At 40.5% G+C, this 17,781-nt stretch overlaps 2 protein-coding genes across 2 annotated transcripts in view; one reads left to right on the forward strand and one right to left on the reverse strand.

Moving 5' to 3' along the window:
• SATL1 (spermidine/spermine N1-acetyl transferase-like 1) overlaps positions 1 to 9,680 on the forward strand; it is a 16,038-nt gene extending 6,358 nt beyond the window's left edge. Inside the window, 5 exon segments of the mRNA XM_019521383.1 lie at positions 3,320 to 3,371; positions 5,981 to 6,061; positions 8,397 to 8,498; positions 9,416 to 9,500; positions 9,502 to 9,680. Of these exon segments, the coding sequence (XP_019376928.1) occupies positions 3,320 to 3,371; positions 5,981 to 6,061; positions 8,397 to 8,498; positions 9,416 to 9,500; positions 9,502 to 9,577 (396 nt within the window). The 3' untranslated portion in view covers positions 9,578 to 9,680.
• Positions 9,681 to 10,969: 1,289 nt separating this feature from the next.
• APOOL (apolipoprotein O like) overlaps positions 10,970 to 17,781 on the reverse strand; it is a 56,733-nt gene continuing 49,921 nt past the window's right edge. The window contains exons 8-9 of the mRNA XM_019521381.1: positions 14,013 to 14,208; positions 10,970 to 12,831 (exon numbers count right to left, since the gene is read on the reverse strand). Of these exons, the coding sequence (XP_019376926.1) occupies positions 12,734 to 12,831; positions 14,013 to 14,208 (294 nt within the window). The 3' untranslated portion in view covers positions 10,970 to 12,733. The remainder of the gene's footprint in view (positions 12,832 to 14,012; positions 14,209 to 17,781) is intronic.

The raw sequence follows: 17,781 nt of genomic DNA on the forward strand, positions 1-17,781 counted from the left end.
CTCCTGCCCCCCTTGCTTCTTGTTGGGATGGTCACCCCTTGGGCCCTGAGTATTGTCTCCTTAAGGAACAACTACTCATTTTGGGCACTGAGTTCCCCTGCTCTCGAGAACCCTAGTGCCTCTCCCACTAATCTTAACTCATTGAAGTTGGCCCTCTTGAGCTGGGTCCAAGCAGCCCCAGCTGGCAAGGGGTCCAGGGGTCAGCTTGCCTGTCTGGGGCTGCTCTGACCCAACTCAATGTGCTGCGGAGGGGCTGGCTGGGGTATGGGGGTGCTCCATTGTGGTGGTAGCTGGCAAGCAGCCCCTGCACTGAAGCACCCTTGTGCCCCAACCAGCTGCATCAGCATCTGTAAGTGCAGTGCTGTGGAGTTAAAAAAATATGCAGCAGTATGGTACTTGTATTTACAAGTACTACCCTACTGCAGAGTTAATTCATTTCCTGTGGCTTAATAGGGCAGCACATGTAGACGTGAGAAATTTACTGTGGAGCTAATTGGTCTACTCCAAGGTAACCATCTCATGTAGACACACCCAGTGAATGGTAAATAACGACAGTAAATGAGCATACCAACCACATCATATTGGTGTTAATATGTGAAACTAGATAAACCTTCTGGAGTGCAAAATTGTTTAATGAAACCAGTTATTAATTTTAACTAGTGCTTCTGGGGCAGGAGTTCATCCCTTCAGAATGGCCTGTCAAGGCCCATTGTACTGTCAAGTCTCATGTTAGGTTTCCATGTGGATGAACGCATAGAGTCTTTGTATTCCTTACATATCATACAGATGGATTCTAGATCGGGGTGGGCAAAATACGGCTCATGGGCTGGACCTGGCTTGCCAATTGATTTTATCTGGCCTGTGGGTGGGTGGTGGCTCTGGCCTCTACTGGTGCTGCAAGGAATGCTGAGTGGAAGCAGCCCTGCCTACACACTCAGCACCAGGCCTGCAGGGCCAGACGCCATCTCCTAGGTGCCATAGGGGAATGGAACCTGGCCATGGGTTTCTATGCTGTCTCGTCCCACCCTGCTATGATGGCACAGGTGACTGGTATGAAGGGAATGGGGGCAGGTACCCCCCCCCCCCCAAGATTAGTCCCTGGAGGTGGGGCAGTTTTTTGCCATGCGGGACACTAAGCCACGGCACAGAAGTATAGGAATGGATATGGGGCTTTTGGTCCACCCCCGGGCCCGCCCACAAATTGTGCCCCCCCCCAGGCACTTGGAGCCACAGGGTGTGTGTGTGTTGAGGGGGTGGGTACACACACTAGGAGCCCTGATGGTGCGCCAGGACAGTGCAGAGGCCCATGGCCAGGCTCCATCTCCTGTCCTCCCAGCTGTGGATGCAGCCAGCAAGTGCTAATTCTGGGTGAGGGGGGCAGGGTTAGGGGGGCTGGGGCTGCAGAGCACACATGTGTGCAGCCCTCAACAGCTCACCAAATCTTGTTAAGTGAACCTTCAGCCCAAATAAATTGCCCACCCTTCTTCTAGGCCCTCTCTAAATATATCTGCACAGAGAAAAGGGTATGGATTTAGGAGGATTCTTGGATCAATTCACAGGAAGTCCTGAAGAGCAAGGACTCAGAAATGGCACTGCAGCACTGGGTCTTGCCCACGTATAGGAAATTGTGATAGGTTTAGTCTCCTCAATCCCGCCCTTAGTTTCCTCATCATAGATTAGGCCATCCGCAATACCCACAATATGCCACCTACTCCCCTTTCCTCATAAGGAAGGAATGGATAGGCTCTTGCCTTGCCCAAGGATATCCTAGGTATAAATCAGGAGCTTCTCTGCAGTCCTCCTGCTCAGGAGCTCTTTGTTTCACAGTCTCCAGGGCCAGACTGTTTACCTCTACTCAGGCCCTGAGTTTATATACTCTCTAAGTTCTGCTCTTTTCCAATCAGGTGTTTCCCCTGGATTCCTGCCTGAGCCTTATCTTGCAGCCTTTCTCCTCTTAAAGTATCAGGAGCATTAAATTCCCTATTGCAGCAGCACTACAAAATGTAGCTCTATTCAAATTGCTGTTTCCTTCAGTAACATTTCTGTCAGCACTTCTGCCATTTTTGTAGCACTGTCAGGGGTGTGCAAGTCTGTTCCCTTGACTGTTATAGTGCTACAAAGCAGTCCAGGATCATTCTTGGGCAGCTCAGGCTTGTCCTCTGAACCATGGTTTCTCTTTCTCTTTCCTCCAGGTCAGCAACTTCTGACCTTGGCTAGTCCTAAGGTATAAACATAACTCTTTCCCCTACTATAAAAGCATGTCCCTTTCTTTCTATCTCCTGTCCCACCACATCCTAGGTAGCTCTACAAGTCCTCATATCACTCACCTAGTTTATCTGGCTTTTAAAGAGCAATGTTAACAAATTATTTTCTATAGAGGATGAAAAAATCCCCAAATGCAGAATTCCCCCTAGCAGTCTATAGAGGCAATAAACTATTTCTCCTTGCCAACCCATTATCCCAGGGTACTTCTACCATACCATTAAGGTTTAATTAACTGTTTAAGATCTGAGGAGATAATATAGCCTTTGGTACCAAAGGTGCATGCCACACCTGATGAAGTTATACAGAGACAGTTAAAACATTGACATCTGTCAGCAGTTTAATTTTAGCCAGTATTTTTGGAAGATGTTGAGCTAATTTAATAGCAGTAATTTTGAATTAACAGTAAACTGTTTTGTTTAATTTCAGAAATACTTTCACAAAGGACTTAGGAATGTTGTTCCTAGTTAAACAAAAACAAACAAACAAAAACCCCAAACCCAGAAAGCTCTTATAGTAATTGGAGGAGTTTGGCAATTAGACTGAAAATTCACACTTGTAATATAACTTTTATAAGTGACACTTAAGTTACTACAAAACTAAGCAGTGAAAAAAATATTTTCTCTATTTTCAGATTGTATATAATAGGTATTTTTCTTCCCTGTGTATAAAGTTAGTTGGCCTTGTGTGCTTTTATCTTTCATACAACAGCAAGTCTTTATAAATACTTGTTTTCAAAATTTACTAGATTTCAAGTTTAATGTTCCTTTAAGATTTTCTATAAAAGGTTATGAAAATGAAATTGATTAGCAGAACTATTTTTGTCACATGGTACTCAGTTTATAAATACTAGAATGTGTTTTTTGCAATTCCCATAGTAAACTAAAGAATAGATGAAATGTCCTTCTATTCACTTGACAGGGTCTATTCCCTGAAAAAAAATCATGAAGTGTCCAATAAACTCCTGATCTTACAATGAGCGCTATCCTTTTCATAGTGCTCTGAAAATTCATCAGTTATTGGTTAAGTCTCATACTTGGATTTTTTCATTTGACAGGAACTAGCTGCTTATGAAAATATGCCAAATGCAGTAACACTAACAGAAACAGGTACAATTTAAAAACCTTAATTTTTCAGAGTTTAAATAAAACCATTGATGCAAACCCATGTATTGTATAAAATAGGTACCTGCTGTAATATTTACAACAGTTTATGGTGAATATTGCTTTTGTAGATACTGTGGTAAAGTGGGACTATCAAACATAGTCCATGGGCCATGTCTGGTAGCTACCAGCAGGCTAGAGAAGTTGGGGGCATGGCTTAGCACAGAATTTAGAGTGACAGGAGGATGAGTGAGGGCTGTTCCTAACACAGCCCATTTGCTCTGAGGCCACTTGGCCTGTTACCATGGTCCATGGCAAGCTTGCCTGATTGACTCTGCTGCCATCCCCACTGCTGTCCTATACCTTGGATTGAATCTGCCACAGACATTATTCCAGGCCCAAGGCTGGGTCTACCACTGCTACCCCAGGACTTGGATTAGATCTGACCCACAGGAAGTCCTCCAGACCAGATCTGGCCTGTGGCATGGGGTGAGTTTGACATTGCATTGGTAAAATATTTGATAATTTTGAAAAACTCACATCTATATTATTTATTAGCCTATCACAGACACACTTTCCCACAAAAATGAACCCTCCAAAATTGGGGTGCATATCTTCAGTGGGAAAGCTGATTTTTGTTCACTGGAATACATGTACAAGTTCATGAGGCCAGATGGGATGCACCTGATGGGCTGCACTGGTACAGGTTGAGGACTGACTGGCTAAGCAGCACATCTGTAGCAAAAGACCTTGGGGTTACAGTGGACAGTGAGCTGAAAATGAGTCAACAGTGTGTCCTTGTTGCAAAGAAGGCTAATGACATACTGGGCTGCATTAGTAGGACTGTTGCCAGCAAATCAAGGGAAGTGATTCTTCCCCGCTATTTGGTACTGGCAAAGCCACATCTAGAGCACTGTGTCCAGTTTTGGGCCCCCTGCCATAGAAAGAATTTGGACAAAACAGACAGAGTCCACCAGAGTACAACAAAAATGGTTAGGGGGCTGGGGCACATGACTTATGAGGAGAGGCTGAGGGAACTGGACTTTAGTCTGGAGAAGAGAAGACTGAAAGGAGGATTTAATAGCAGCCTTCAACTACCTGCCTAGTGGTTCCAAAGAGGTTGGAGCTAGACTGTTCTCAGTGGTGGCAGATAACAGAACAAGGAGCAACGGTCTCAAGTTGCAGCAAGGGAAGTTTAGGTTAGATATTAGGAAGAACTTTCTTACTAGGAGGGTAGTAAAGCACTGGAACACGTTACCCAGAAAGGTAAAATCCAGTTAGACAAAGCCTTGGCTGGGATGATCTGGTTGGGAACAGTCCTGCTTTGAGCAGAGGGTTGGACTAGATGACCTCCTGAGGTCCATTCCAACCCTGATTTTCTGTGATTTTATGAACTGAAGCAGGGAGGAGTACAACCATGGATACGTTGTGCTCCCAATGGCTATCAGGGTGTCTGCTGCTTTGCTGTGGCCAAGGAGGTAGAAGGGCCAGATACCAGCGTTAACCCTCTCAGAGCTGCTTAGGAATTTGCTGTAGCTATTGGCTGAGCATTGTAGCTTGTGCCTAAAATCAGTGGTGCCACTGCACCTGCTGACAGGCTGCGCTCGCTGCTTAGGCCTTGGGCAGGGGGAGCAGGTGAAAGTGCTGGTGCTCCCCCTGTGAGCACTGGCTGGGGAGTGGGAGCATGCCCTCCTGACTAAGGTGGCACCAGTTGCCCACACACTAAAACAGTAATTGAGCTGGCTCAGGCAAGTGAGCTGCTACATGCAGTCTGCAGTATCCAGATGAGGCTTATGGTGTGGAAACAACACTTCATTATTTACAAGAATTTATATAAAGAATAGTTATAGTAAATACTGCTACTGCTCTTGCATGAATCTGGGGCTTAGCCTTCTTGCAGGAAGTTTCCTGCTGTCTTACCTAGACTGTTTCCTGGGATGCCACACCTCCTGGATACTCCACGTTTTCAGTAAGACTTACTTCATGTTACACAGTTGGCCATGACTGAAAAAATCTTTTCTCCTACATTCCTCCTTTCAACAACAGAGTGCATGTTTTATTTCAGGGCATATGGTACACAAGAATATATGGATATTCTAAGCTCTGTCATTTATATTTTGTTAACTTGTCATTTCACTAGTTTTGAAGTCATATGATCTGTTTCCTCCTCTGAGAACAGAGAAAAATAATGTAACAGCTTAGTGAAAAGACACATGATCCCTATTTAAAGGTGATGCACAAGAGAAAAGTATTGTTATTCTTTTCACATACTTTTGTTCTTGTAATTGGCAAAATTTTTCTTATCTGGTTCCATGCTGTACCCGTGTACCTGTTGAATGCTACCTTTAAAATGTATATAATGAAGACAAATGGAATGACATCCTCTAATTCAACATCGTTTTTTCTGACCTGACTGAAAGGAGAGACCCATTTCCTTTCCCTTCTTTACTCCAGGCTACCACTTTTTGAACAAGACATGTACTCCTATGGGAAAAAGAGATGGTGGTGTTTCTAAAAAGTTATAGTCTAGGTATTCTCAAACACAGATGATCTCATGTACTAATTTTAGTGCTGGAAGATAGCCATGAACTCAATGGCTTTCATTTTAATTTTAGATTTGCTTGAAGATGGCTTCAGAGAACATCCTTTGTATTACTGTCTAATAGCAGAGGTGCCAAAGGAGGGGCAAGCAGGAAGTAAGCTAAACATTCATGTAATGATTATCTTCAACAATTGTAGAAACAATGACATACATGCTAACATTGCAGTCTAACTCAGAAAATATCACTCCTCTTAATAGTTTGTAGTGCTAGAAAAAAAGTAAAAAGTGCTACAGGTGGTCATATGTGCCTGCTCCCTTGGCTGAAGAACACAATAGCAAATAAAGGCACACTTTCCATCCAGGGGACAACAGGGGGCTGATCCTTAGCACCCCTCCCCCTACTCTCAAGGAAGTCTGTCAGTCAGTAGACAGGTTTCCGGTCTGCTGTTGCTGTGCAAACATTTAAAGGGCAGTGGTGTTCTTTAGGCTCCCACTGACTGCCAGCCAGCCCTGTAAAGGGCAGAGAAGCAGACCAAGCCAGCCCTTCTCTCTCCTTTTCCTCATGGAAGTGGGGAGAGTGAGGACTATTGGATACTGATGGACAGGAATACCTGTCTGCATGTTAAATTTGTTGTGGAAAGCCTCCCCAAAACAAAAGTTTCTATTTTAAAAGTTTTTTTCACTTGTAAATCTACAATTTTTGGTCTGGATTGGCCATATTTTTAATGAATGTGGGGCCCACAGGCTTTTTGTGCTGCTAAAACAGATGATAAAAGTGTGACAAAAATATTTGAAAGAGCCTCTAAGTCTGTCATTTTCACCATTTCCCTTTCTCTTCATATCCCTCTAATGGCTTCCTCTTTTGTGTCACAAACTTATTGTCTTCATTTTCAAGAACCTTTATTTCCCTATGCTACCATCTCTCATTGAAAATGTTGATTCTTATATCTTCTTTTTCTACCAAGTCACATACAAGCTACTTTTCTTTACTTCTAAATTGCATCATGCCCCATTTCCAGCCTATTTATCCTGTCTCATTCAGTATCAAAAAGTTGATTCCTGCCTCCAGTCAGCCCATACTAGCACCCTCCACAGTAACTTTTCAAATAAACACCTTCAGGCCGTCTTTTATGGTGCCATTCACCTATCTCATTGTCCTCCTTTACAACTTTTCTTAAAACTCTCCTTTGCTGTACTGCCAACACAACACTTGATAATGATTGGGTTGCTAGCACACTGAGAGACATCTGCCCTCCATACTTTCTCCTTCACCTCTACATGATGTCTGTATCAGACAAGATAAAACAAATTGACATGTAGGACATGCGTACACCACAGAAACTTTCTGTGCCAGGCTATAGCAAACACATGTGCTGTACTGCTCTGCATACACTTAACTAGCCCCACTACAGTGCTACATAACACTACTGAGAGGTGCAGTATAAACAGGCCCTTAGCTTGTTAAGCTGTCCGGGACAGGGATTGTGCATTTATATAGCAGCTAGCACAATGCAGTCCTGGTCCACAACTAGAGCTCACAGGTACCATGCAATGCAAATAATAAAAATACCTTTGTAAAATGGTTTTGTCTCTACATTGTAACTTTGCACTTATAGATTCATAGATTCTAGGGTCCGAAGGGACCTCAGCGTGTCATCTAGTCCGACCCCCTGCCCCTGGCAGGCAAGAAAAGGGGTCACCAAACCTGGGGTCACGTGAACCCAGCCAGGTGCCTGTCCAGTCTCATCTTGAAGACCCCCAAGGATGGGGTGAGCACCACCTCCCTTAGAAGCCCCTTCCAGATCCTGGCAACCCTGACTGTGAAGAACTTTTTTTTAATGTTCAGTCTAAACCTTCTCTTCAGTAGCTTATGGCCATTGCATCTTAGACAGTCCTGAATTGCAGAAAGTTTAGACTCTCCAGATGTTAAAAGTTCTTTCTTTGTCAAAATATATTAGTAACTTTGAAAAATACCTGCAATTCAGATGGAATACTTTTCGATACTATCTTTTTATGTAGTACTTGTTACTGCAAAATCTATGTTTGTTGCATTTTATAATTCAGTAGACTCCAATCTTCAATGAGAGAGACCTGAGTTTATAATAACAAGCATTCAGGGCTGTCCAATTTCTGGGAGAGGGACTGCATATGTACAACTCCCTTTTGAATGCGCATACACATTGTGGGCAACCTGGCTCCTCTCTTGACACAGAGCAGCATCCTCCCACTACCCCACCCCCAGGAGTGCAGGAACTAGAAGCCAGACGAAGGAGAGAGAAACTTAGGACCCCAGCTGCGGCAGCAACAGGTGCCATGTGGGGGGGCAGTCCAGAGACCACATGTTAACTCCTTGTAGGCTGCTGGTTGGACAGCCCTAATTTAGAAAGCTAAAGGGAATCTATTAAAAGAGCCATATTGGATATTAGCTTTTACATAAACGAGCCAGTTATCCCAAACTTCATTTTTTTTCCTTTCCGCCTCCCCTGCAGGTAGTTACGCTGTAGGCTATGCTATGTATTACTTTACATATGACCCTTGGATTGGCAAGTTACTTTACCTGGAAGACTTCTATATTATGGAGACTTATAGAGGTAAAAATCACAATAGTTCTAATCTTCCTCTTAATATTAATTAACCAATTTAATTTTTTACCATTTACCAACTTTCAGCGCTCTCTCTCTCTCTAATACTTTGAGCTACGCAATTCTGGAAAGAAAAATCCTGAAAGTTTAGATGAATCTCTTTCCAAACATTAAAAATAGTCTCTTTCAAAGCAGAATATACTTGACTACAAATTACTAACACAGGCTGTCCGTTATTTTCAAAGCTTTTCTCAGAATGTAAGTCACAGGAGGTCTGTTAGTTTATATGTGAACTTAAAATTATTTTTCAATGAAGTCAATGTGATTTACCTTCTGATAAAAAAAAATATTAAAAAGTTAGCTTTTAAATGTAATTAATTAAAAGATCCAGAACTTGACCTGTAATAGGACATGATAGATATCATATGAAGTTTTTATTTTTTTCTTACTTACTCCTTTATTTTAAAGTGCTTTAGGACAAAACAATATCATATTCCAATATTTGTAGAAAAAAATTAAACCAAAATCCATAATGGCATATAATGGAAACAATTAATCTTAAATAAAAATATACTCTATGTAGTGGTTTAAAGAGATCATTATATCTTTCTAACTTAACATTACTTTCTTATACAAGCTTAACTGCATGCACAGAATAGTTCAAAACAACTCACATAAACATTAATGTATATTCTTTCTAAAACAGACTTCAGTGAAGTGCTATATTAACTTTACTAATATAGAATAAAGTTATGTAACAAAATATTTTTCTTGATTTTTCTAATAGAAATTAAAGCTGAATTACTATGAAACTTCTATTAAATATGTTCAATGTATTAAAAATGTTCCACTACACATTCTTAAAATTACATCCTGCAGTGCAACTTTTGCTATACTGATACTTCAATTCTTGCATTATTTAACAGGTTTGGGCATCGGATCTGAAATCTTAAAGAGATTAAGCCAGGCATGTATTATTTAAGACAAAGACTTACAAGTTCCACACAATTTAAAGTCATTTTCCTCATTTTATTATGGCAGAATGTAAGATTTTTATCTGTGCATTCAGTTTACAGAACCCACATTAAGGATTAACATGACAAACATGGAGAATGTAGATTTTATAAAGTTATGTTTTTCCTAGGGTCCCAGGGCCAGAGCTGCCGCTGCTACCATCTGGCTGGGTGGGGGAAAGAGCCACCATGTGCTCTGTACCCTGGGCCAGAGCTGAAGCAGCAACTGAGGGCAAGTGGCAGCAGGGGCGGCAAGTGGCAGTGTGGGGCAAGTGCTAGGGGCACAAGAATTTCATGGCGGGGAGGGACACAGACAGCAGGGTAATAGTAGAAGGGACAAATTTAAGATGACAGTAATTAAATTCTATACATAAAAAATAACAACACATTTATACATTTTCCATGTATAGAATCTAATGGGGGGGGAGGAGAGGGGGTGGAAATCATCTTAAATTTTGAAGTCACCTTGGATTTAGGTAAATATAATAATATGTTGGCCAGGACACATGCTTGGTCTAAACTCCTATACAAAACAGCCTCTCTCAGCCATTATGCGATAATAGCAGCTGTGAATCAGCACCAGAGTTTGTACTGAAGATGCCACTCCTCATGAAGGTGTATCTAGTTCTTCCAAACCTGTTTACTTGTTTCACACAATTCTGCAGAATTGGACCCAAAGACTAGGTTTTCATACTGCCCTTTTCTTTTGCTCGGTAACTAAGAGTTGTTTAATCCAGCACCCTATTGACTCATTGGTCCTGTGAATACAATGATGGCAGTAAAAGATAAGGTGTCCTCAAGTACAATTAAGTCTCAAACTGTTGCTGGTTTCTTGAGTGTTTACTGATCCATGTGAGAAGACGGACTAATTTGTTAGAAAAAATGAACTGTTTCAGCATCTACTGTGCGTACAATAGTCTCTTACATGGTACCAATGGCTCTCCCTACACAGACCATTTTCTCTATATGCAGAATAGTATCCCAACTAATATGGAAAATGAGTTCCAAAATAGTGCCTTGCAAGTAATGCAGAATGTTTACTTTTAACAGATAGCCATTGAGACCAACTGTAGCCGCATGCATTTCCTTGTAGTCATCTGGAACAAGCCATCTATCGAGTACTATGTGAGACGTGGAGCTTCAGATCTTTCTACTGAAGAGGGATGGCATCTTTTCAAATTTGACAAAGAGACTCTTCTCAGAATGGCAATTGAATAACAATGAAGATTCACACTCACCATTCCAAGATGTGTGAAAAATCAGATTAATCTGATCTGACCAACTTTCCTTTTAGCAAAATACAACATCTTCCATTTATACCCAGTAATTCTAACTTGTCTTGTGCATTTAAAAAGGATTAATCAAGTTTAAGTATCTTCTCTACATCATAAGCAGCATTCCTTGCCATTACTGTTAGGCACCACTAAAAGTTTCTGTCATGATTTCTCCTAGAAAAATAGATACTACTGAGACTGGCTCATCTTTAATTTTGTTCCACCTCTCTATCTGCACCAAACAGATACATTACAAAAGTGTTACTGTACTGTGTGGACTATCCTGCATGCCTATTTATATTTAAAGTAAACATGCATATTACCAAAATAACTCTTACTTTACCTATCATTTTTCATGCTTTAATAATATTAGATTGCTCCTTCAACCACCTCTCTCAACCCAAATTTCTGAAGCCTATCTACGGCAGCCTGCAGATTCTCTGTTGCCCCTTTCTGACTGAGCTGTAGTCTTTTATCACACCTGTTTCAAACTGGCAGCTTGGCTACAACGGGCAACTTAATTAGGCCCCTCATTCAGTTGTTGCTGCATAGGGTATATATGCCCCGGTACAGATGTCCACCCACCCAGAAACATCTTCTGGGAAAACAACATCATGACATCCCATCCCCGGGAAAAAGTAAAAAATTCTTGTGGAAGTTCCTTATTCAGTGTTCTATTAACAAGGTATAGGCTGACATACAACCTCATAAGCCATACATTGATTTTTTTTCTCTCGTCATTTCATGAGATATCTTAGAGGATTCTGAAGCAATTACCTAGAAGATAGTCCAATGTATTTCTTGGATACTATTTGACTACTAGAAATCCTTTTTATATTATAACACATCACTTTTCTCTTGGGAACAATGTGCTTAAGAAACAGCAAAGTTGTATATTATGTTCGGGCACACTCTCTCCTTTGTGTCCTTCCCTGCCTTGGGCAGTAGCAAACTACTTTCTCAGTGTGTGGAGGTCAGGTTGGGTGTTGACTAGAAAAACCTTCCTCAGGTCAGAAGTTGAAGGGTAATAAATGTGGGGAGGTACTCAATGGATTCCAGGGAGATCTGCAACATTTCTTGGGAAACAACGTGGGTCAACCTCTGTTGTGTCCCTCTTGTTTCCCCATGGGCTTCCTCTGTATCTCTTGCAAAGGATCTCTCTTCTCAATGGTGCTGGGTAACCCCATAGTTGAATCCGTTTTCTGATAAGCTGACTGTTATTCCATTATCTTTGTATCGACTCACTCACTACTAGAACCTAGGGGAATCGATGCAAAATCACCCATGCTCTTACTTAAGAAGTTGACAAGGACTCAGGATTCACCAACTACTGCCCAACATCTTTTAAGGCAGGTTTATACTGGAAACTTACCAGGCCAGGGCAGCAGCACCACCTTCAAACATGCTCTGTTCCACATGGGCTGCCTCCTATAACTAGAAGCAGTACAGATACTTTTGTATTAGTATTTCAGCTGCACTAATTAGTCCAACACAGTGGGCAAGTGCTGCCATATGACTACAGAGCTAGAAACAAGGTGAGAAAAACAAAAGATAAAAGAAGATTTCTTGCCATCTTTAAACAACTGGCCAGAGGGAAAATGGAAATATATTTCCATTTTGAAATATTCCCTGAAAGGGTGATTTATGATTATTAAGAACTTGGCACTAACAATCCTGATACACTCTACTGAAAGCATATATTGAGAAAAAGCTAATTCTCGGTATCACAAAGCTAATTATAATTCAAAATAATTAACATAAAACTGAATTCTTTGTTAACTTCTTATAGGTAGTAAGAAACAAAATGTGCCACAGACAAGGACAAAACTGTACACATTGAGATTTTAGAAAATACCTGATTAAATTATGCTACACACAGTACCAATCATACAATCATTAATCCTTCCATTTTAATTTGACATCTTTAGGAGTTTCCATAGACCTGCAAATAGCCACCTTAGCTTCTAGTACTATACATATCCACATCTTCTGGGTTGGACTGACCATGATCCATAAGCCTTGGGTCAGGTTTAAATTTCGTTGTCTTCACTACATCTGTTAAAAGATATTAAAATAGAAAGCTGTGATGATTTTTATACATATGGCTAGTGTTCTACAGATATAATTTCTTCAGAGTTACATTGGAATAGAACAAGCACATTTTTCAAGAATCAGATAAGAATGAGTACTTTATTTAGCCTAACTTATTTAGAATGATGTAAATCATCTGGCTCCATTAGGCACATGACATGAAACTACTCCTATAGGAAGATAAGGAACAAATAGGAAAATCTTTAAGTTTTACATGTATAGATATTTAACATGAAAGGAAAGATGTATAGACTGAAAAGAATTAAAAAGAACTGTAAAAAGTGATTAAAAGGCTCCACAAAAAAAATTAAAAAATAAAGTACAAAGAGGAAGAGGTAGGATGTGTTTGAGAAAGAAAACTAAAACTAAAAATATCAAGGGAAAGAAACAAACAAAAACCCAAATAACCCCTTTATTTTACAAAAAAGGAAGAGGTAAAGGCTAGAATAAAGGATAAGAGGATACACAATGAAATATCTTAGCTAAAAATAATGTTAACTGACTCCCCATTTATTTGATCTTGCTATAACACAGGGTTCAGCAGTGTTTTTGGGCAGAGTGCCGAAAACACCTGCAACCTTGATTTGTAAGATGTTGGTGTGCCAGGGGTGGGGGAGCCACAAAGGGCTTGATCCTTGTTGTGACAGCAGAGCCCTGGCCCTTTCCCTAACGTCCACTTGAGGCTCACATGCCAAAAAAAATGTCTTTGTATGCTATGTTCTGGCACCTGTGCCAGGGGTTTCCCACCTCTGCTATAACACTCTCAAACAAAAATTCAAGTTATCAAGTGATAGGGAAAAGCTCAGGTTTATTAGCTAAGGCCATCATTACTTTTCTTGATTACTGTATAAGGATTACTGCCTACAGAAGGATGGGAATTTTGCTGCAACATCATTATATGGAGAAATGAGCATATGCCAAGGATATTCACTGTTAGCATGCAACGCAATGAATTCCTTATTGATATTTTAAGACTGATGAACAGCATCACAGTAAAGTTATAGTGAATATAAAATAAAATGCTTGGCATATAAATTATGCCTACTTATTAATGGCTAAGCATAAAATAAAGTAAAATAAATAAAAGAGTAAATAAAATAATAAATCACAATTTACTGAGATTGGTGGTTATTTGAACTTCATACCTGAGACTGCATTTGGAATTTTTATTTCTGCTGACACAGATGTTGCATTTTGGGGGCTCTGAATCTTCATGGCAGCAAATTCTGTTATAGGAGGTAGTTTTACTGTCACCTGAGATTCAGGGGTTGTTTTATGAACCTCTGCACTTTTACTACCTCCTTCTACAAGTGGTTCCAGCACTTGAAGATGCGAACTAAGCTAAATAATGAACATACCAAACAAAAAGAACACAACATATTTGTGAATGCATATACTTATATATTATATTTGTATAACTCTCGTGTATTTTATGTAGAAGAACCTTTATCTTCTTATGTATTTTCATTTATCTTTTAATAAATTATTTCCAAGGATGCATTATTTTTATACAGTGTTTTGAACTGGATACACAGAAATACGCAGAAGAAATTTCTTAAGAGTGTCTTAGTACACTTTTTATGAGATATTCCCTAACAATGTTAAGTGTTATCCATTCATCAAATCAGCACCACAACAGGGATTCAAAAAAATCACTTCTACAAATAGGTCTGAGAGGCAGTTAGCTTTGTTGATTTGAATTTAGGCAGAAGGCAGGGAAGTGTGGCACCTTACAGACTAATTTGTTCAGAGAGGCATAAAGCTTTTGTAAGGTACAGCCTACTTGACCTGTGAAAGCTCACACCTCTCTAAATAAGTTAGTTTATAAGACACGACAGTGCCCTACCTTCCAAAATAGTTAAGAACTTCAAATTCACATGTGAAAATATAAGCTTATTTGGTAGATAGTGAATAATAATGGCTGTTTGCAGACATTAAAAAACAAACAAACAAAAAACAAACAAATTGTGCTTTACCAGAAGCACGCACACAACTTCAACCCAGCTCCGCACTGTCTATATAGATCGGGCACTTCAGTGGGGATTTTTGGCACTTTTATCTAAAGCTGAGTCAATCATCTATTAGAAAAAAGCATCAAAAAATGCCCCGCTAAAATGTCTGATCCATACAGATGCTGGGAGAGCTTGTCCAATTAACATGCTGTCTCTTCTGGGCATATGCTGCACTGAGTTTAAAATAAAGTGCCATTTTGTTTTGTTTGTTTAACATCTGCAAGCAGCCCATATTTAGGTTTTATCTTATGTTTTTAACCCAGGACTCTGAAAATGCTTTTAGTAAGAAGGGTACAGGCTGTTATTTCCATTTTACAGATGGAAATTGAGGTGCTGAACAAAGTTAAGGTAACTGGAAGTTTTAAATATTAGAAGAGGTAAAATTTGAATCATTAGTACCTATCTTACCAGAAGACTATAAGCCTACAGATTAGTCTTGATTAATGATAAATGACACTTTAGTAGAGATGCACTGATATATCAGTTGCCTAGCTGATCGGCACCAATAAAAGGGAAATTTATACTATTGGCTACCAGCTTTTTTTGGCCGTTGTAGCTGATAATGTTCTCCAATACTTATGCCTTCTGGCCGGGGCACCCTCTCGTGAATCGGGGTGACTCCAGATACAACCCCATCCTCTCCCTGGTGGCCTGGGCTGGATTGGAGTGGTGCAGCTGCCCCGGTGTCCTGGGTGTTAGCGCAACGTGGTGAGGACTGCAGGCTGGTGCCTGGGCTAGTGCTGTAAGAGATGCCGAAGGATGCAGACATGACTGGGGTGGGGAGCGAGGGGCAGGCAGAGCTGAACTGAACTATCTGGCCTGGCTCAGCGTGACTCAACCTCCAGTACCAAGGGGTCTGCACCCCAGGGTACAGTGCCACCGATAAAGTGCCACCATGTTTCCTGTATCAGCATCCTCACATTTAGAAATGGTGCTAAATATACTAAGTATCAGTTATTGGATCAGTATCAGCAGATATGGCTGGTTAATAATTGACTATTGGTACCCCTACAGTTTAATTTAGTTAGAAAATACTATACTAAAAAAACAGTTGATATTGTAATCATTTGCGATGCGTAGGGAGTGCACGCAGGTGCATGTGAATCCCCTGAGCTTAGCAGTGCACTCCCTGCAAAAAGTGCTACTGATGCTGCCGCCACTCACCACCCCTCTTCCCCCTGCCAACACCGCTGGCAGCATCTGTGGGCGGTCCCTGATCGCCACTGGCCACTCACCATCCCCCCACACCCTCCACCAGTGCCACAGCCGCCTGTGGGAGCTTGCCGCTTGCCACCTGAGGGAGCTTGCCATGCACCCTCCAGGCTCCAGGGGCACGCGGCGTTCGTGATTGTAATTCTTGTTACCACATCAGTCATCATTTCCCAATTGTTTGACAATCCTAAAATCAAAGAAAAGTAGGGCTGGAAGGGACCTCAGGAAGTTGTCTAGGCCAGTGTATATTCAAATGAAATGCATTCCTCACAGTATGTTCTGCTCATAATCCTCATTATTAATACAACTGGTGAATAATGAAAAGGAAAATCTGTAATACATTTTGTAGGGCTAGAACAAGAAGCCTTGCTTTTATTACAGCCAGACAGGAATTATCCATTTACATTATTTTGACAACAAAAGCAGGTTATACAAAACCTTTTTTTTTGTTTGCATCAGAAAATTAAGATTTTGCCAAAGCTCTTTAAAAATTATTTTTTATTGAAATAAATGAAGTATTTTGTTTCAGGCTGGTTCAGCCCAAATTGAAATAGTTCAGTTTGTTGAACTGACCTGAAAGTTTTCATTCCAAACTAATTCAGTGTTAAAAATTATGGTGCTTCATAGCATTATGGAAGTTGTATTTTGGGTATCTTAAAATCCATATCCCCTCCTAGGGACTGGGCTATATCTCCTATGCTGTACTATATCTCCTATGATACACCATTCGTTTCAGAGGGGCATTCTATCATGTCAATGTAAATAAAAAGTTGAGAAAAGAAAGAAAATAGAGGCAGGAGCCACTCGAGGTAGAAAATGCTGTATAATGGGAAGGGCAGTTTAATCCTGAATTCATTTGAAATCTTACATGCCAATTGACAAATCAGACGTATATCAAAATGTTTTAATCCTATGAAAAAAGGCAAAGTGAAATGTTTGCCGTTTCTGAATTTTTTTTGGAGGAGGGAGAGAACATCGTGAGAAAAAAATTCCATTATTTTAACTTTTTCTTCTGCTTCATGATGAAAGGAAAATTGAAATGTCAAACTTTCTCCTGGAAATTCCCAGTTTTGGTCAGCTCTAATTATTACTGTTATTCAGAAATACAGACATAGTCTCAGAAGATTTTTTAAACTGTGTATCAACATTCAACACAATGCTCCTTTCTAAATCTCAGTAAGCCAAATTCACTAAAATGTGGAAATATTTGAACCAATGGAAAAAAAATTTTTTTATTTGCTGGATGAAAAGTCCTCCCAGCTCCAACTTTTTCAAACTAAGGTATTCTACAACTGGCCTTAATACACCTCTTTTATTGAAGTTGCCAGCAGATAGTAATCTGTGATAAGAGGTAAAGGTGACTGTCACCATTTGTGGGGGATATATTCTCATATCCCCCATGAATGGCGAAATGCGCGAATAAGGCTCTGCGTTCATGAACACAGTCTGCGTTCATGAATGCAGTGCTCCCAGTGGATGGGGGGGAGGGGGCACAGCTCCAGCGGCAACAGCAGCAGCAGCAGGACCCCGGCAGCAGCAAGCACAGAGCTCCTGAGCTGCTCCTGGAAGTCTATAACGTTTATTTAAAATTCACATTTGGCATTCGCGAATATTTGAAACTGCAAATGCTGAACCTGTGAATAACAAGGGTTTCCTGTACTACATTTTTTACCAAATGGCATTCCTGTTT

The sequence above is a fragment of the Gavialis gangeticus genome, unplaced genomic scaffold (assembly GCF_001723915.1).
Source record: "Gavialis gangeticus isolate Ggan-Ray unplaced genomic scaffold, GavGan_comp1, whole genome shotgun sequence".
In the NCBI taxonomy this organism is placed as follows: Eukaryota; Metazoa; Chordata; order Crocodylia; family Gavialidae; genus Gavialis; species Gavialis gangeticus.